The 14,952-nt window shown below is 38.4% G+C and overlaps 1 protein-coding gene across 2 annotated transcripts in view; it reads left to right on the top strand.

The window, feature by feature from the left end:
- limk1a (LIM domain kinase 1a) overlaps nucleotides 1-14,952 on the top strand; it is a 45,855-nt gene that overhangs the window by 2,961 nt on the left and 27,942 nt on the right. The window contains exon 1 of one of the 2 annotated variants that reach the window (XM_068710427.1): nucleotides 7,018-7,257. The exons of the other annotated variant lie outside the window; for it this stretch is intronic. Coding sequence (XP_068566528.1) covers nucleotides 7,166-7,257 — 92 coding nt within the window. The 5' untranslated portion in view covers nucleotides 7,018-7,165. Of the gene's footprint in view, nucleotides 1-7,017; nucleotides 7,258-14,952 lie in introns of those variants that run through there. 2 annotated transcript variants of the gene reach the window in all.

Here is a 14,952-nt window from a genome sequence, read left to right as displayed (position 1 = left end):
TGAGGATTGTATTCTTTTCTTTGCCATGGATGATAGCAAATCAAGTAGCTTTTAGTTTTGTGTTAAAACAAACATTTTTAAAACATCACCTTATGATGTGGGAATTATTTTTTACTATTTTCAGTAAATTACTTCATTAATCAAGAGATTAATCAGCAGATAAATCCAAAAAGAAAATAATCCTGTTTTCTTAATAGATTTGGAAATTGTTTTCGCTTCAGCCCTGCTCCACATCAGGCACATTTGTACCTTTTGTGTTTAAACTCTTCTCTCAGTGCACTTTTTTAGTGTACTGGTAATATGAATAATACTCTTCCTCCCCCTTGTCTTTTTTGTGAGAAAATCTCCTTTAATTCTGTCTTTTCTTCTTTCTCACAAGTTGTCAGGAGATTATGTGACTTTCCTCTTTTGGGTTTTCTTGTCTTTGAGTTGAAGTCAGGTTCAAAAGCATTGTTTGGATATTGTTATGGTATCAGGGTAAGAGACGAGTTCAGGTTATTTGTTTAACACCATGTGTTATTACTCCTATAACTCCTGTGACGCACCTCACCACAGCAACAGAAGCTGTGTTTAAATAATGTTTACAAAAAACGAATACACATAGAGATACCGCATACCGCTCTGACCGAGACAATCACCGATATTTTCAAAAACATCATCGAGCATTGAATTTGATTTCAAAGTTATTTGAGACTCTGCTCTGTCCTCCTTATCAACACATGTCAACCGTAGTTTGTGTCGGTTTGTGTTTCAGTCTCAAGCAGGTTTCTCTCTACATCTCAGTAGCTATAGATCGATGAGATTGAAAAAGCTTATTTGAAAAGTGAGTGTGTGTGAATATTGAAATTATTTACAAGATGCCTTTGGTTTGTTCTCAGTTGGATTTCTGATGAATTGTTCTGCAGCACGTTGTGTGTGTGGGCAGTGAGACTTCATGTGTCTCTGTGTGAAAGAAATCTATTGGTCACATTGTTTGGATTTTAACCAGTATGTTGATTTTAACATTGAGCACAAATCGTGTCTGTTGTTGAACTGATCTGATTCGTAGAAGACAGAAATTACAACATTTTAGCAGCCTCCCAAACCATAAATTAGATGTGATATTATTTAATTATTATACATTGCTATTATAACCCTGCCCTTCAAGAAACAATCTCACCTCAAGGTCCGCTTAGTAGCTGACCCAGTCATCACGTTTTGAGACACTTCAAGAACTTCTCATAATTTAAAAATGTTTCCAACGATTTCACCTCAGACTGAATCTAGATTCCCCAGTTGCTTCACATTCTCTCTGTAAGCATCTTTCACAAGGAGCTCTCGTCTTATTTGTGTCTTTGACTGTAAGTATGTATGCTACATGTGTGTCATCCCGACCGGACTTTACAAATAGTGTGAGTCACTCAATCTTCAGATCAATACAGTCGCCTCAGGTCATATAACACGATGCATTTGAGAACATGAATGTAAAGAGATTCACAGATGGTGGAGACACACTAATGGCCATTGATTCTTTCTACACTCTAAACTGCGATTTGAGACTTCTGCTTTTTATGAAATTTTAGATTCTTATATTGGTTATTTGGAAGCATAAAGTATCAAACAAACATTTTTCAACACAGGAATTTCCCTTTATTAAATGAAAACAAATAGTTATCGTATGCAACAGAAACTTGAATACAAGATAAATAAGCAGAAACTGAGACCTGTTTATTTTGTTGTTTGATTAATTTTCTCTCACACATCGGCTGCACCTATTTAGCATCATGCTAGTGCCTTTTAGTGTTTGTGTGTTGTTGTTTTGATACCATGACACTGCAGCCAAAACCTTACCGAGCTCTATGACTGATGAATTCGGTGCTGATAATCTCATTAAGATGAGTCAGGAGTAATTTACTTTGAAAGTGGGCCAGTTTTTACAAAGCTCCTGTATGTATTATTAATAGGACACAGTTGTTGTTGTTGATGTTGCTCCAGCTTTTGTTCCTGATGATCTTATGTAATATCTCCACCTCTGTCTCTCCGTCTCTCACATCTATTGTAGAGCCAACTTTCTTTCTGACAAACAGGAGATCAAACAACTTCTTGTCGAGGAGTTCTGACTGAAACATTTAGTTATTTGCCTCACAACATTCAGAAATAACCTTAGTGCCCGAAAAGAGATGGCTGTAACTTAAAGTCGCAATCAATGATATTTTACTCTCTCTTTGCACAAATAGACTGCAGACTGGAGAACCACAGATATTGTTGTTTTTATTCCACACATTCTTTTCCTCTTAAAAACCTTTAAGAGGATATTACATTACCAACAATGCAGCTCGCCCGTCGACAGTCAATTCTGAAGTTTGGGTGAGTTATGCGAGTGGCGGCTAATGTAGCATTGAGCCGCTAGCCTCACGCAGAGATAAGATGTAGAGCCCTGCACGGGCGAAAAAAAAATCCAGCCTAACACCACTCACTTACCAATCAATCTCTCTAAAACACGCTGTCTTTGATGCATGCAAAAACACACACACGCTGTGACACAGAGCCATATATAGGCGCAATAAATAATAATAATAAAAGCAGAGAAGTTAAATGAGCCTGAGTCCGGCCCGAATGGACTCAGCATTTTGAGTCCTGAGGGGCTTGCAGACCTCTAATGAGGAGCAGACTACAGAGGGCTGGTAAGCTTACGTCTTTCTGACTCCACACTGAGTATCAAGTGACATCACATGAGGCAATTTATCTGTACAGTGTATCTAACATTAGCCACATGAGTATCTTTTCTTAACAGGTAAAAAAAGGAATGTGACTCTTTTATTTAAATGTTTTTGAAAAGCTCCATCTGCATCGTCAACGTCACTCCTCCTGTCACTCCGTTAATCTGAGCTGGTTGGCAGATTGCTATGTGGAAAACTCACCTCTCAATGTGTCGTTAATGATTTCCCCCGCCTGGATGTCTGAATGGGAAATCTGAGGAGGCTATCTTCTATTTTGTGTTGTGCGTGTGTGTGTGTGTGTGTGTGTGTGTGTGTGTGTGTGTGTGTGTGTGTGTGTGTGTGTGTGTGTGTGTGTGTGTGTGCGTTTGTGTGATGAGGAGATGGCTGGCTGACTCAGTGTGGATGAAGAATTGCAGATTGCAGAAGTAGGGTGTCTTTTTTAGAAGTCTTATGCATTTTTGCATTTCTCTCTTACTTCTCTCGCATTTATGTGTGTGAACTCTTTTTCCACCTTTTTGTTTGTTTGCATTTGTATGCACTTTGTACTTTGATATAAAATAAAAGCATTACTTTGCATTTTGTTGTAACCGTACCATCATTAGGTGCAAACTTGAGCATGGTGCCGGCTCCCTCAAACTCCTTTTGAGCTGTCGAATATCATCCTGCAGCTTTCAGCAATTCTGTGACACAACACACACCAGAACAGTTTAATTAATATGAGTGTGAGCAACAAAATCTGTAAAAAAAAACAAAACTGAGTTGTAGTTTCCTAGAAAGTGTTGCATCCTCCTAGAAATCATCCAGATTTTTCTCTACCTCCCACACCGTGTCTAAAAATGATAGGGAATCTTTCTTTGACCCAGATCCGAATCCTCGGGGAGGAGCAGGATTGTCATAGAAAAGGAGGATTTAAGACGACTTCGCCAGTCAGACAAGACTTCCATGGAGAATTGACTAGTGGGACTGAGGAACGGAGCTTAAATCCAAACAATAAATATCCAACTGCAGCATTACTCCAGTGAAGAGGAAGTGGAGACGATAATAGCAGAGGGGAATGCAAAATGAAAGTGCTCAGAGTGTTGTTTGAAGACTGCAGGGTCCCGAGGGTGGAGAGAAAAATACTCGCTGTATATACAGCAGCCTTCATGGGAACATGTTCTAACTCAGATCTGTTTTTCCATCGTTGGACTTCTGTTCGTCCCAAAGCTCAACCGCAACTGCAAACACTACAGTATCCTCTTCATTAGGAACGCTGCCATACCATTTAGTTATTGCGAGTACTTGAGTACTTTTGTCAGGTACTTTAACATGTTAGCTCTCACAGAGCTATGAGAAAAAGATGTTTCACACAAATATAACTTAAAACCAGTTTTGACAACATTTTACATTTGTCGATGTTCACGTTTGTAAAAAAAATCTCTGGCACAGTAAAAACTGACTGCGACGCTGCAACACTTCTTCTGTTTGTTTATAATAAACAGAAGAAGAATGGAGCAGTAAACATGACCTGAAAATAATCCACAGTGGTTTTGAACAACTCTCTGTTTAGTGTAGTGAAAAAAAACATCTCACAGATTGGAGCAACACCCCAGATGGTGGCATATCATGTAAATATCAACAAGAAAAAGTCCCAGACTCTTCGCTCAGAGGATTTTTATCACAAAAAGAAGACGGGACACAGATGGGACAAGAAACACAAACAGACAGTCAAACCCACAGGTTAGACAAAGGTATACGGAAGAAAATAAAGGTGAACGGTAAACCTAACGCCTGTTGTAAACATCCATCGCAGCCTACAGACCGACTTCCTGCTTCACACTTTTCCTTTGCAACAAGATATTTTACCAACATTTTGGGTGTATTCACTTTCGGTTTAACTTCTAAAAAACATTAACAATGGCTCTGTTTTATTCAAGTGTCCCAGTAAACCGTGACAGTGGGGCAAAATGCACAACACCAAGACCCTGAAACTGAAGCAGCAGCTACATGAAATTCAGCTGTTTTTCATTTTATAATTTACTCCTGTGCCTTTCCTTCTGTGACATGTGAAAATAGACCAACTGTATATTGATACAAGTTGCAGGTAATAACTTTTTTAGTGCCAAAAAAACCCAAAAGTCTTCATTTAGATGCTCCAAAGTCTTTGCTTCAAATTTGTCATGTCTCCTTTAATTTTATGTTCCTTACAGTTCTGCAGTGTGACTGAAAACCTGCTTCTCTGTTAAATTAAACAGTATTTCAAAATTGTAATTTATTTATTAATTCAATATTTGTGAAAAGGCTCTTCAGGTGCATCTCAGTGAGGGCTCTCATCAGGGAGCTCCTGGGTGAGTTTTATTGCCTTCAATGTGGATTTGAGGGAATTAATTTAAAGCAGCTCTTGATATTTGAGGAAGGACACCAGATGTAAGAAGGTGTGCAGCGTCGTTATAATAGGACTCTGGAGAGAGTCCCAACCTCTTGTTGCCTCGCGGGAATGAGGAATAAGAGGATTTCTGGTCCTTTGCTTATTAGTATGATGATCCTTTTGGTTTCATGGTTTCATTCACTGTGGAATTTGCATTTTATTTTATTATTAATTTATTGCTAAATTAATTTCTTCATGATTGTTCCCATTTGTCTGTAGCTATATTGATAAGAATAGCTTTAGAAATGTGCATTAAACAAGGTAAAGCAGGTGAGAATCTTCATCTGATCGAGATGTGCTTGTTTTGGACTCTGAATACTCGACCCGTGCTGCAGTCTCTCTGCAGCACAGCGCAGCACCGTCCTGCTCCCAATGAAACTATTTCTGCTTCAACCGTCGTCCCAAAGGACGACATGGGCTTGCGCTTCATTAGCTCTTTAGCTGACAACCTCTTCTTTTACATCAAGTGTGCATTGCCATTTACTAATACATGTATTGTTTTCTAATTTATTTGGTGATTGGTTCATACTCATGTGCTCCCATTTTTGACACAGATGTTATGAAAAAATTGTTGAAACTGTTCAGGCCTCTTATTCTTTAAGAAAGAGCTGACATAAAGCTTGCAGATCCTCCATTGCCACCATGTGCTGTAGGACACATTTCTGCCTCCATCTGTCCCTCTGTCACCCTGACTCACGTCTGAACGAGCAACATTACTGCCACCGTCTAAATAAAAGATAAAGATCACTAAATAATTACGACCAGAATCATGCGTAGATGTAGCAAAGTCTCAGCTACACCATATCTTTCCTTGCAGCTCTCTGAAACAGTGAATTCTGGCTCAGAAACAGACATAAAGGGCTGCAGTGACTCAGCTGTTTCTACCTGCAGATGAAGTCTGCCCGGTGACAGGAGCTGCAGGACATGATGGACGATTCATGGCTCCTATTTGTCAGATAGTTTACTGAGCTGAGTAAATAAAACATAAATCTTAATACTGAACTCTGACAGTGTTGATGGTTTAGTGATGTTAATGAGGCAAAACTCAATTTGATGCTTTTTTAAATTAAAATATCTTCGTATTGGAATCTGAATGCATCACCTGAAATTATAGCACACCCCCCCATGTTTAGTTTCATGCATCATGCATAGGCCTTACCATCTATTTACAGGTGTTACTCAAGAGAACTGTGTGTTATAACCCGACTAATACGACAGTTTTGAGGCAGATATTTATATTTTATAGTCACATCAGTGCTTTAGCCGATATGTTTTCATTTGAAAAAGTTGCGTAAACAAACTGTTTTTGAATAAGGACCCCTTAAATTTGGTTATTAAATAAGCTTGTCACAGTTCTCTCGTGGACAAACTATTTGACCTATATTTATTTGTAAACATGTATTAGACATTGGTGTACTCTAATTTATTTAATATTGATTTGCAGACATATACAATATTACCAATATATAGTGTATATATTAGTGATAAGTTGATATCAGCTGATATACTGCCTTTGCCAAATTATCAGCAAGGCTCCTCTGTGTGTCTGAGGCCAGATGTCGGAGGATGTTCGGATCAATCTGAGCAGTTGGTCGATGACGCTGATAGAAGTGTAGAGATATCTGACTCAGCTGGTTTGTGAACAGACGGGCTGCAGCCAGAATGAGACTTTTTGTTTGTGTATCTGTGAGTTAAGTTACTCTCTTAAATTAAGTAATCACAGTAATCACAGAACTTATGTGATAACTGTTGTGTTATTTAACAAAACATCTCAGCTCCTGTGAGGAGGTTGGCAGATTGAATGAGTTGAGAGGAGGTGGAAAGGGTTTAATAGATGATGCATACAAGAATAGTACATGAAATAAGGAGTTCACATTACCAGGGTGGCTCTAAGAAAAGGCCATGAAGTGGGAGGGGCGGAGGACAGGAAATAGTTGATGGAGAATCATGACCCCTCTGTGCAGCTGCACTGAGAGGAAATAGAGGAAGGGAGACAGAGAGAGAGAGTCACTGTCAATGGTTGTGACAGCGAGGCTGGTCGAGCATCAGAGCTGCTGACATGAGTCTGTCTTCTGACTGTCAAAACAAGACCGTCGCTCCCCCGGGTGACATGTCAGCAAAGGACCAACGCAGCGAGAAGCAACTCAGAAAGTAAGTGGACCAGTGAAAGTATGTGGCTGGATGTTTGTTGAGTTTCAGGTTTGAGGAGGATGTTACGAAGGCCTAATAGATTTAAGATTTTTGGGGGTCATTTTTGCTGTTTGACAGATGTACGGTGTAGAAATGGGGGGAGGGAGAGAGAGAGAGAGGGGTGAGACATGCAACAAAGGGCCCGAACCGACGTTACAGTTTTGTTATGGAATACTGTCACTGACTGAGTGAAACTTTGAACAAAAAGAGCTTGACTTAAGGTCAACTTACCTGCTTGTTCCTCTGCTTTTGACCATATCACACGGTCTTCTTCAGTAGATGGAGTTTGCTTTGTGGCTATATAGAATTATAAACGTTCAAACTTTCCGTTAGTCTGAGGACTTTTATGACTTTTAGTCTCTTTTTGTCTCTGTCAGTTTTGCAGTCTATTGAATAAGACTGCAGCAATTATTGTCATGATCATCGATTATTCTGACTATTTTCTTGATTAATTGAGAAATAGTTTGGACTATAAAACAAAGTGACATCTTCAAATGTTTTGTTTGTCCAACAAACAGTCCAAAAACCAAGAATATTAAATTTATTACAATGTACATGACCATTTGCATGTGTTACTGTGTGAATATGTTCAACCAAGGAAAGAAGCAAACTCACATTTGAGAATGTGATAACCATCAGATGTTCTGCATTGTTCAAATCAATTGAAATAGTTGCCAATTATTTTATTTTTTTGATCAACAAATCAATGAATTGACTAATAGCCGAAGCTCTATTGAATTTAATATTGATGAAATTGAGATTATGGCTAATTTTTCCAAGTTCTATACTGATGTGGACTGTTTTTTTTTATCGAACTAACAAAACTTTTCAAACACTTTTGAAGCTTAAATTATTTTCTTATTTCCTAATATAGAAGTTGCAACCAATGGTCATTATTTACTAATCTATAAAACATTAAATGTGTGAGAAAAGGGTTACATAAAATACCTTTTATTGTGTCAGCTGATAGGCAATGTCGTTTTTTTATGATCAGTTCATTATAATGTTAAGCACAAAACGTCATCACTCAGTGTTTGAATTACACACCGTGTCAAAACTACAGTATCTTGTACTGTACAGAGTCCGTTAGAGGGATGTAGAGACTGAAAGGTGTCCCTCTGTGGGTGCAGATGATTTACTCATTTCTCTTTTGGTTGTCTCTCACTTCCCTCGTGACGCAGCACACATCAGTCACACTTCTGTCTCTTAGTGACTTCCCTGTTTTGTCAAAGCAAGACAGTGAATCAAACCCTGCTGTCCTGCATGTGACGGACATTGTGTGTGTTGTGGACTTCATTATTATCATTGAATGCTTCTGTCATGTCACCGGACGTATGTTCCTGTGAGTCAAAATACTGAAGGGTGACTCTGCAAGTTTTGGTTTTAACATAGTTGTATGTATCTCAGATGTGTGTGTGTGTGTGTGTGTGTGTGTGTGTGTGTGTGTGTGTTTAAAAGTAGATAAGCATGTTATCTTGCACAACCAGGCTGTCAAAAGGGAAAACTCATTTGTTCATCTCATTGAACGTCTAGTTTTCATTTTTACTCCAAGGAAGCCAGAAATAACTTTATGCTCATGTATATTTATACTTGTGTAAATATGTACAAACAGTATAAATATATGAATCCATGTGATTCTGACTTGGTTCATTGGTTATATCCTTACATTTTTCATTTTTGCCATCGCTCTCAGTCGTTTAGTACATTATTGATTTTTTTTACTCTTAGGATGACATTGCATGTAACGTTGCTGCTTTCTTTTTTATTCATTTGTTTTGTTTTTATTTTCCTCTGTGAAGCACTTTGAGCTGCATTTTATGCATGAAAGGTGTTATATAAATAAAATGTATTATTATTATTTAAGGAATTTGTCCATACATACTTAGATTTATGCATATTTATTGAGAATGCACCATGCATGTTCGATTTTTGGAGATAACATTTGTGATTCTTTTAGAGTTGATCATGAATTTATGAATCGAGCTGCAGACAGAGACGAGTTGTCTAAATTTAATATTAAAAAGGCACTTTCCCCCAAACTAACATTAAATATTTTTTGTGTAAAGACAAAGTAAAATCCACAAATCGCTTTATTTGGATTCATGAATATTTTTAACCTGAAACATTTCCTACTATACAAACCTGCTTTCTTTTCTTTGAGATATTAGGTATTAATACGATATGTCAGCAGGATATGAAACTTAATTTGACACTACATAAAATGTTGTTTTGAACAACATGATTATAATTTTATCTTGTATGTTTTTTCCAATAAAAGAAGGTTAATTGAGTCATTAAGGAGTAAACTTCATGAGAGAAAGACTTCTATTGTTTTCCCTCCAGTCCATCACATAAACTTTGTGATACATTCAGTTTTATATCCAATGTTGTCATTTTTGCACTAAAAGCTGTTAGCTTTTTTAATGATATTCTCCTTTTCCACACATCCGGTAACACTTTGCTCTGTGTCTGCACCAAGAACTCCTCATCTTCCTCACCATAACGTCATCAGGGTTCATACCTGCTGATAACATTTTCAGAGAGGAGAAAGGAGTCGTCCTGAGTGTTAAAACTTTTTGATTATTCACCTGCTCCCGAGCGTCAACCTTTGACTCTCACTACAATACTTTAATCACACTTTGAAAAAATTCAATTTGGTCCCGTTTGCAGCAGATAAACTCCAGACGTAAACCCTGCATGTGAAGAAAGGAAGATTAACGCCCTCATTTTCTCTCAATTTTGTGAGTCCCGTCACTTTTCTATTGACCTTGATCATTTCATAAGAAGTATTTGTCTTTGTCAGAATTCACTTAAAGATACTTTATCATTGAATGGATTTTGCTCAGGTGTCATAAAGACAAATTTGTTGACATGATGGCACCTTCAGGACTTCCCTGTTGGCTGAAAAAGTTAAGCATTAAAGCATTAAAGGTCATTCCTGAATTCCACTTGGCTGAACTTTTGCTGTAACACAAAGCGACGTCATCCAGCTATAGGTGCTGCTTTGGCCAATTGAAAGCACACGTTTCTGGTCCATTATTTTGTAAAGTGAATGCTGTATTTCTACCATTTACCTTGCGATGATCATGATGAATGATAAAACAGCAGCTGTTGTGATAACTGTCCTGTGAGTGTTAACAAATGCATTAATCTGTTACTCCAACTGGACTTGCTGGATTCTATGTCAATAGGCTCGCTCACTGCACAATGCATTCTGGTAGGATTTCTGTCCGACTTGATCCCAACTGTCTCTGACATCATGCAAACGTAGGCGCCGTTAACCTCTCGAGATCAAGGAGGCTTCAGTTTTTGTAGCCAGATGCCACATTTGCTCTCCAACGACTCCACCGACCAAACTTCTGCTGTTGGATCAGGCGCCACTACTGATTGGTTTAGATGTTGAATCGACAACATGATGTTTTATATAAACTTTTGATTTTTTTTGGGAGACAAATTGAGGATATTATTTGGACTTTAATGGTGGCAGATGGTGACTTTTATCAGTCAGAGATGCTGAATACATTCAGAAACCTACAAATATTATATACTATGATACTATCTATGATAGTTCCAGTCTACGGTATCATTATTTCTGATTTAAACTGTGAAGTTTTCAGTTTCACTAAACTTTTGTTAACAAGTGGGGTGTGTGGATTCTTAAAATGTCAGTCAAACTACCTGACAAATTAATAATGACAATTATTGTTTTGTATTTCTTTGTTATCAGGAATTGATAAGCCAAATCATAAAGCCTGTCTGATGTTGAATTCACAGCATTGATTATTATTATTTGTATTTAATTCTTTCAGCCTGAACTGACTCACTGGGCTGTTTTCACTTCATGTATCCGTTTCTTCACTTTGTGTTTAAGCTGTTGGAGACACCCTAAACTATTCTGTTTAAGAGACCTGATAAAGAACCGGAGCTCTGCTGTCTCTCCTGAATCCTGCTGAAACACTCATCGTGGTTCCCAGAGTTTGCTGAATTATCATTTCCTCTCAGTAGAACAAGTGAGACGACTGTGCTGACAATCAGTCGGTCAGGGCGGCTTAACGGTCACAAAGGAAACTGCTGCGGTGCTCATCATTCACTCACAGTCTGCCAGGGCTCCGGTTTACCAGCTAAATGGACCACAGGGCCACAGATAGGGAGATTGTCTCCCATAGTCAGTGCAGAGCCAAAACTACTTTGTTTAAAATGCACAACCTGCTCTCCTCTGCTGTGTTTTAGTTAGTTAATGTAGTAAAAACAAATTCCTTGAGGGGTTAACGCAGGTCTAAAAGCTGCTGAGCTTGTGTTTGATAAGGTCAAGGGAACAGACTGAAGCCTGATTGGCTGAGGGATTTCCTGGTAGAGAAACCACCCAACGGAGAGCAATGTAGGGGTTAGCATGTGGTGGTGAGGTAATGCTTCTTTTTCTTTATGTGAGAGGGTGACATCATCGCTATGGCATTCTGTGTTGCCATGGAGAAGGAGGAGGGTAGGAGAGGGGGGAGGATGAAATAAGGGGAACAAAAACGGGGGCGTGAGAATGGGATATGTGTGTGTGTGTGTGTGTGTGTGTGTGTGTGTGTGTGTGTGTGTGTGTGTGCGTGTGCGTGTGCGTGTGCGTGTGTGTGTGTGTGTGTGTGTGTGTGTGTGTGTGTGTGTATGTGTGTGAGAATCAAACCAAATTAATTCAACCAAATAAATGTAATAGGTAGATTTTGTTTGTTAGTGTGCTCACACTCACATACACACACATTGGTACGTTCATCCCCATCTCCACGTGGGAATCCTTTGGTTTTCATTGAGCAGTGAAAATCTTGGCACTGGACCAGGAATCTCTATCTATTTATGTCTCCTCTGAGGGAAAAGAGAGAGGGGTCTCCCCCAGACAGTCTTTCACCCGTCTGTCTGAGTGTGTGTGTGTCTGTGTGTGTGTGTGTGTGTATGTGTGTGTGTGTGTGTGTGTGTGTGTGTGTGTGTGTGTGTGTGTGTGTGTGTGTGTGTGTGTGTGTGTGTGTGTGTGTGCGCGTGTGCATCCCTTTATCCCACAACCCCCCTCATCTCTTTCCCAGAGGTTGTATTTTCTCTTTGTCTGGGAGGATTTCAGCTTAGCCTGCAAGTAAAGTAACAGCTGAGTACTTTGTCATGGATCAGACACATTTATTTGAATTGGTTCGCTCAACATTTATTGCCTGACTTTACTGATTTTACTGGAAGGCCCAGCAAACCGGTGTATTGGCTTATTGATCAGAAGTACTCAAAAGCGTTTCTGCTGTCTTTGCAGATAGAAAGGTGATGGATGTCCTTCTGAGCTTGGCTAAAATGATCAAAGGTTTAATTATTAATGAGGATGTGCACATGTGTGCATGTGTGTGTTGGGGGGTGTTTGAGAGGTGTGGCTTCTCGTGAATCTTTCAGCTCTGCATCTGTCAGTCGGTAATGAACCTGCTCACACCTCCACCAGAACACACACACTGTTTCCTTTTGACTCCTCCTGCTTCCTGGAGCGGTGTTAGCCCGCGCGTCATTTAATGACCTGTGGCTGTGTACACACACACACACACATAACATAACATGCTGACCAGAGCTGGATGGTCAGCTTGATTTGTCTTGTATTTATTTCACTGGGAGGCATTTGAGGGTTTATCTTGAACGACGTCACAGTGAGAACCAAGAATGTAAAATACAACAGCTGTATGTTTGCATATAGTACTTCACTGCTTTGTTCAGATTAGAACTGAAACCATTAATTGACTAATAGTAAAAACATAGTGAAAAAAATGGCAAATAGTCCTAATTTTCAGCTTCCCAAATGTAAGGATTTGCAAATGTAAGGAATGTCTTTGTCTTTTGGACTGTTATTGAAGCAAACTAGACATTTTAGGATGTCATTTTTTATGGGTTTTTTTCAATCTTTTTGACATTTTACAGTTTTTTTTTTACAGTTAAGCAATTCATTGAAAAAAAGACTAGACAATATATAATAGTTGTTAAAATAATAAATAATGTTAAACCACAAAGCTCAGTATGCTTCACCAACAAACGACTGAAATAATGGAAACATTTAACCTTAATTAATAATGAATTGTCTATCAGCATATCTGCCATTTACATGCACATATGTGTGTGTTTCTTTGTGACTTCTGCTTTGCCTGATTCATTTTGATATGCAGTTAACTGTGTGCCTACAACTAACAAATGAATCTGCCAATTACCTTCCATTATACTGTATAAATATAATATCTATAACTGAAACTACGAATACATTGTCGAAATAGTTACAGAATAATTTTCTGTTTCATTGTTTTAGTTTTAGTAAAAACCCACATGAACAAATCAAATAACTATATATGTGTGTGTGTGTGTGTGTGTGTGTGTGTGTGTGTGTGTGTGTGTGTGTGTGTGTGTGTATGTATATGCTCAATGGTGACATACAGTATGTTAATGCAGATGAGACATTTTTCTAATTTGTTAATGCACCTGTAAGTCATAATTTATCCTTCAGTGTATTTACTCATCCCCTTCAGCAGTTCAGTCCCTCTGGGAATTTGATTTCATTCATTCATTCAGACTATGAAGCTCATTCACATCAACTGGGACAAATTAATCATGTTAGGTATTGACCTGGGTCAGGCTGGCATTCAAAAACATATTAGATCATGGAATTGTCCAATGAGACCATTTCACTGGGAATAATAAACATGAATTATAGTAGACTAATAAAATGCAGTGTATGCTTAATTCATCTGGCATGGCCATAATTGAAATAAATATTATTTTGATCCTACAAACACACACTCACTAAACTACTACTTTTTTTAAGGTGTCAAGTTCACATATTGAGAATCGCAACAAACGTTTTTGCATCATGACCCCTAAAATTAAAAAGAATATCAACCCCTCATCACCTGTTACATATGTGATTTTTCTTCTCTGATTTTTTTCATTTGAATGTTTTAAAAGAGGTAAAACAATCTAATAATTAAAAAAAAATAAGCTAAGAGTAGAGAAATGTAGTGAAAACAAATATGTTTGAATGTTTTTGGGTTCCACCACTTCTTACAGCTAACAGTCATTGTCTCCAGAGGATGAACCGGGCCATCATGCCTTCAAAAGTTTAATTTGTCCAATTCTTTGGTTTGTGGTCGCTGACCTTTTAAGTAGTAATTGGCTAATGTTAGCATAATAAACTAAGATGGTAAACATGTTATTGCTGCTAATCGTCAGCATATTCAAATTGGCCTTTGTGATGTCACATGTTAGCATGCTGACGTTAGCGTTCAGCTCAAAGCGCTGCAGTTCTTTGTCTTATTTTTTGTTAAGTATCTCAAAACCCTTCAGATTCACAGTATCTTGTGAATTAATTGTGACAGAACTCAGCTGGAGTCAAATGTTAGCAAACACAAACACAGGAAGGTTAGAGGCTTTCTCCTCTTGACCTGGAAAAGGGAATTTATTTCTCTCTCAAACACTTTTAGCTAATTCCATCAGGGATTTGAGCAGTAGGGGGGACAGTTCCAGATTTACTAACTCGTCTCCCTCGTTCTCATCCTCTCTGTCATTGGCTGTTTGCTGACCCTCAGGGGGATCCAGCTGGTTTTCATAGCTTCTGAAATCTGCTCTACTGCCTCTCATTTGTTCATGGGAGTTATTTATGTATTGAGCATC

The sequence above is a fragment of the Cebidichthys violaceus genome, unplaced genomic scaffold, assembly GCF_023349555.1.
Source record: "Cebidichthys violaceus isolate CVI_PGR_0920_01 unplaced genomic scaffold, fCebVio1.0.p SCAF_1, whole genome shotgun sequence".
Classification (NCBI taxonomy): Eukaryota; Metazoa; Chordata; class Actinopteri; order Perciformes; family Stichaeidae; genus Cebidichthys; species Cebidichthys violaceus.
Note: the sequence above shows the minus strand (reverse complement) of the source record. Positions and strands in the feature narration are given on the sequence as shown.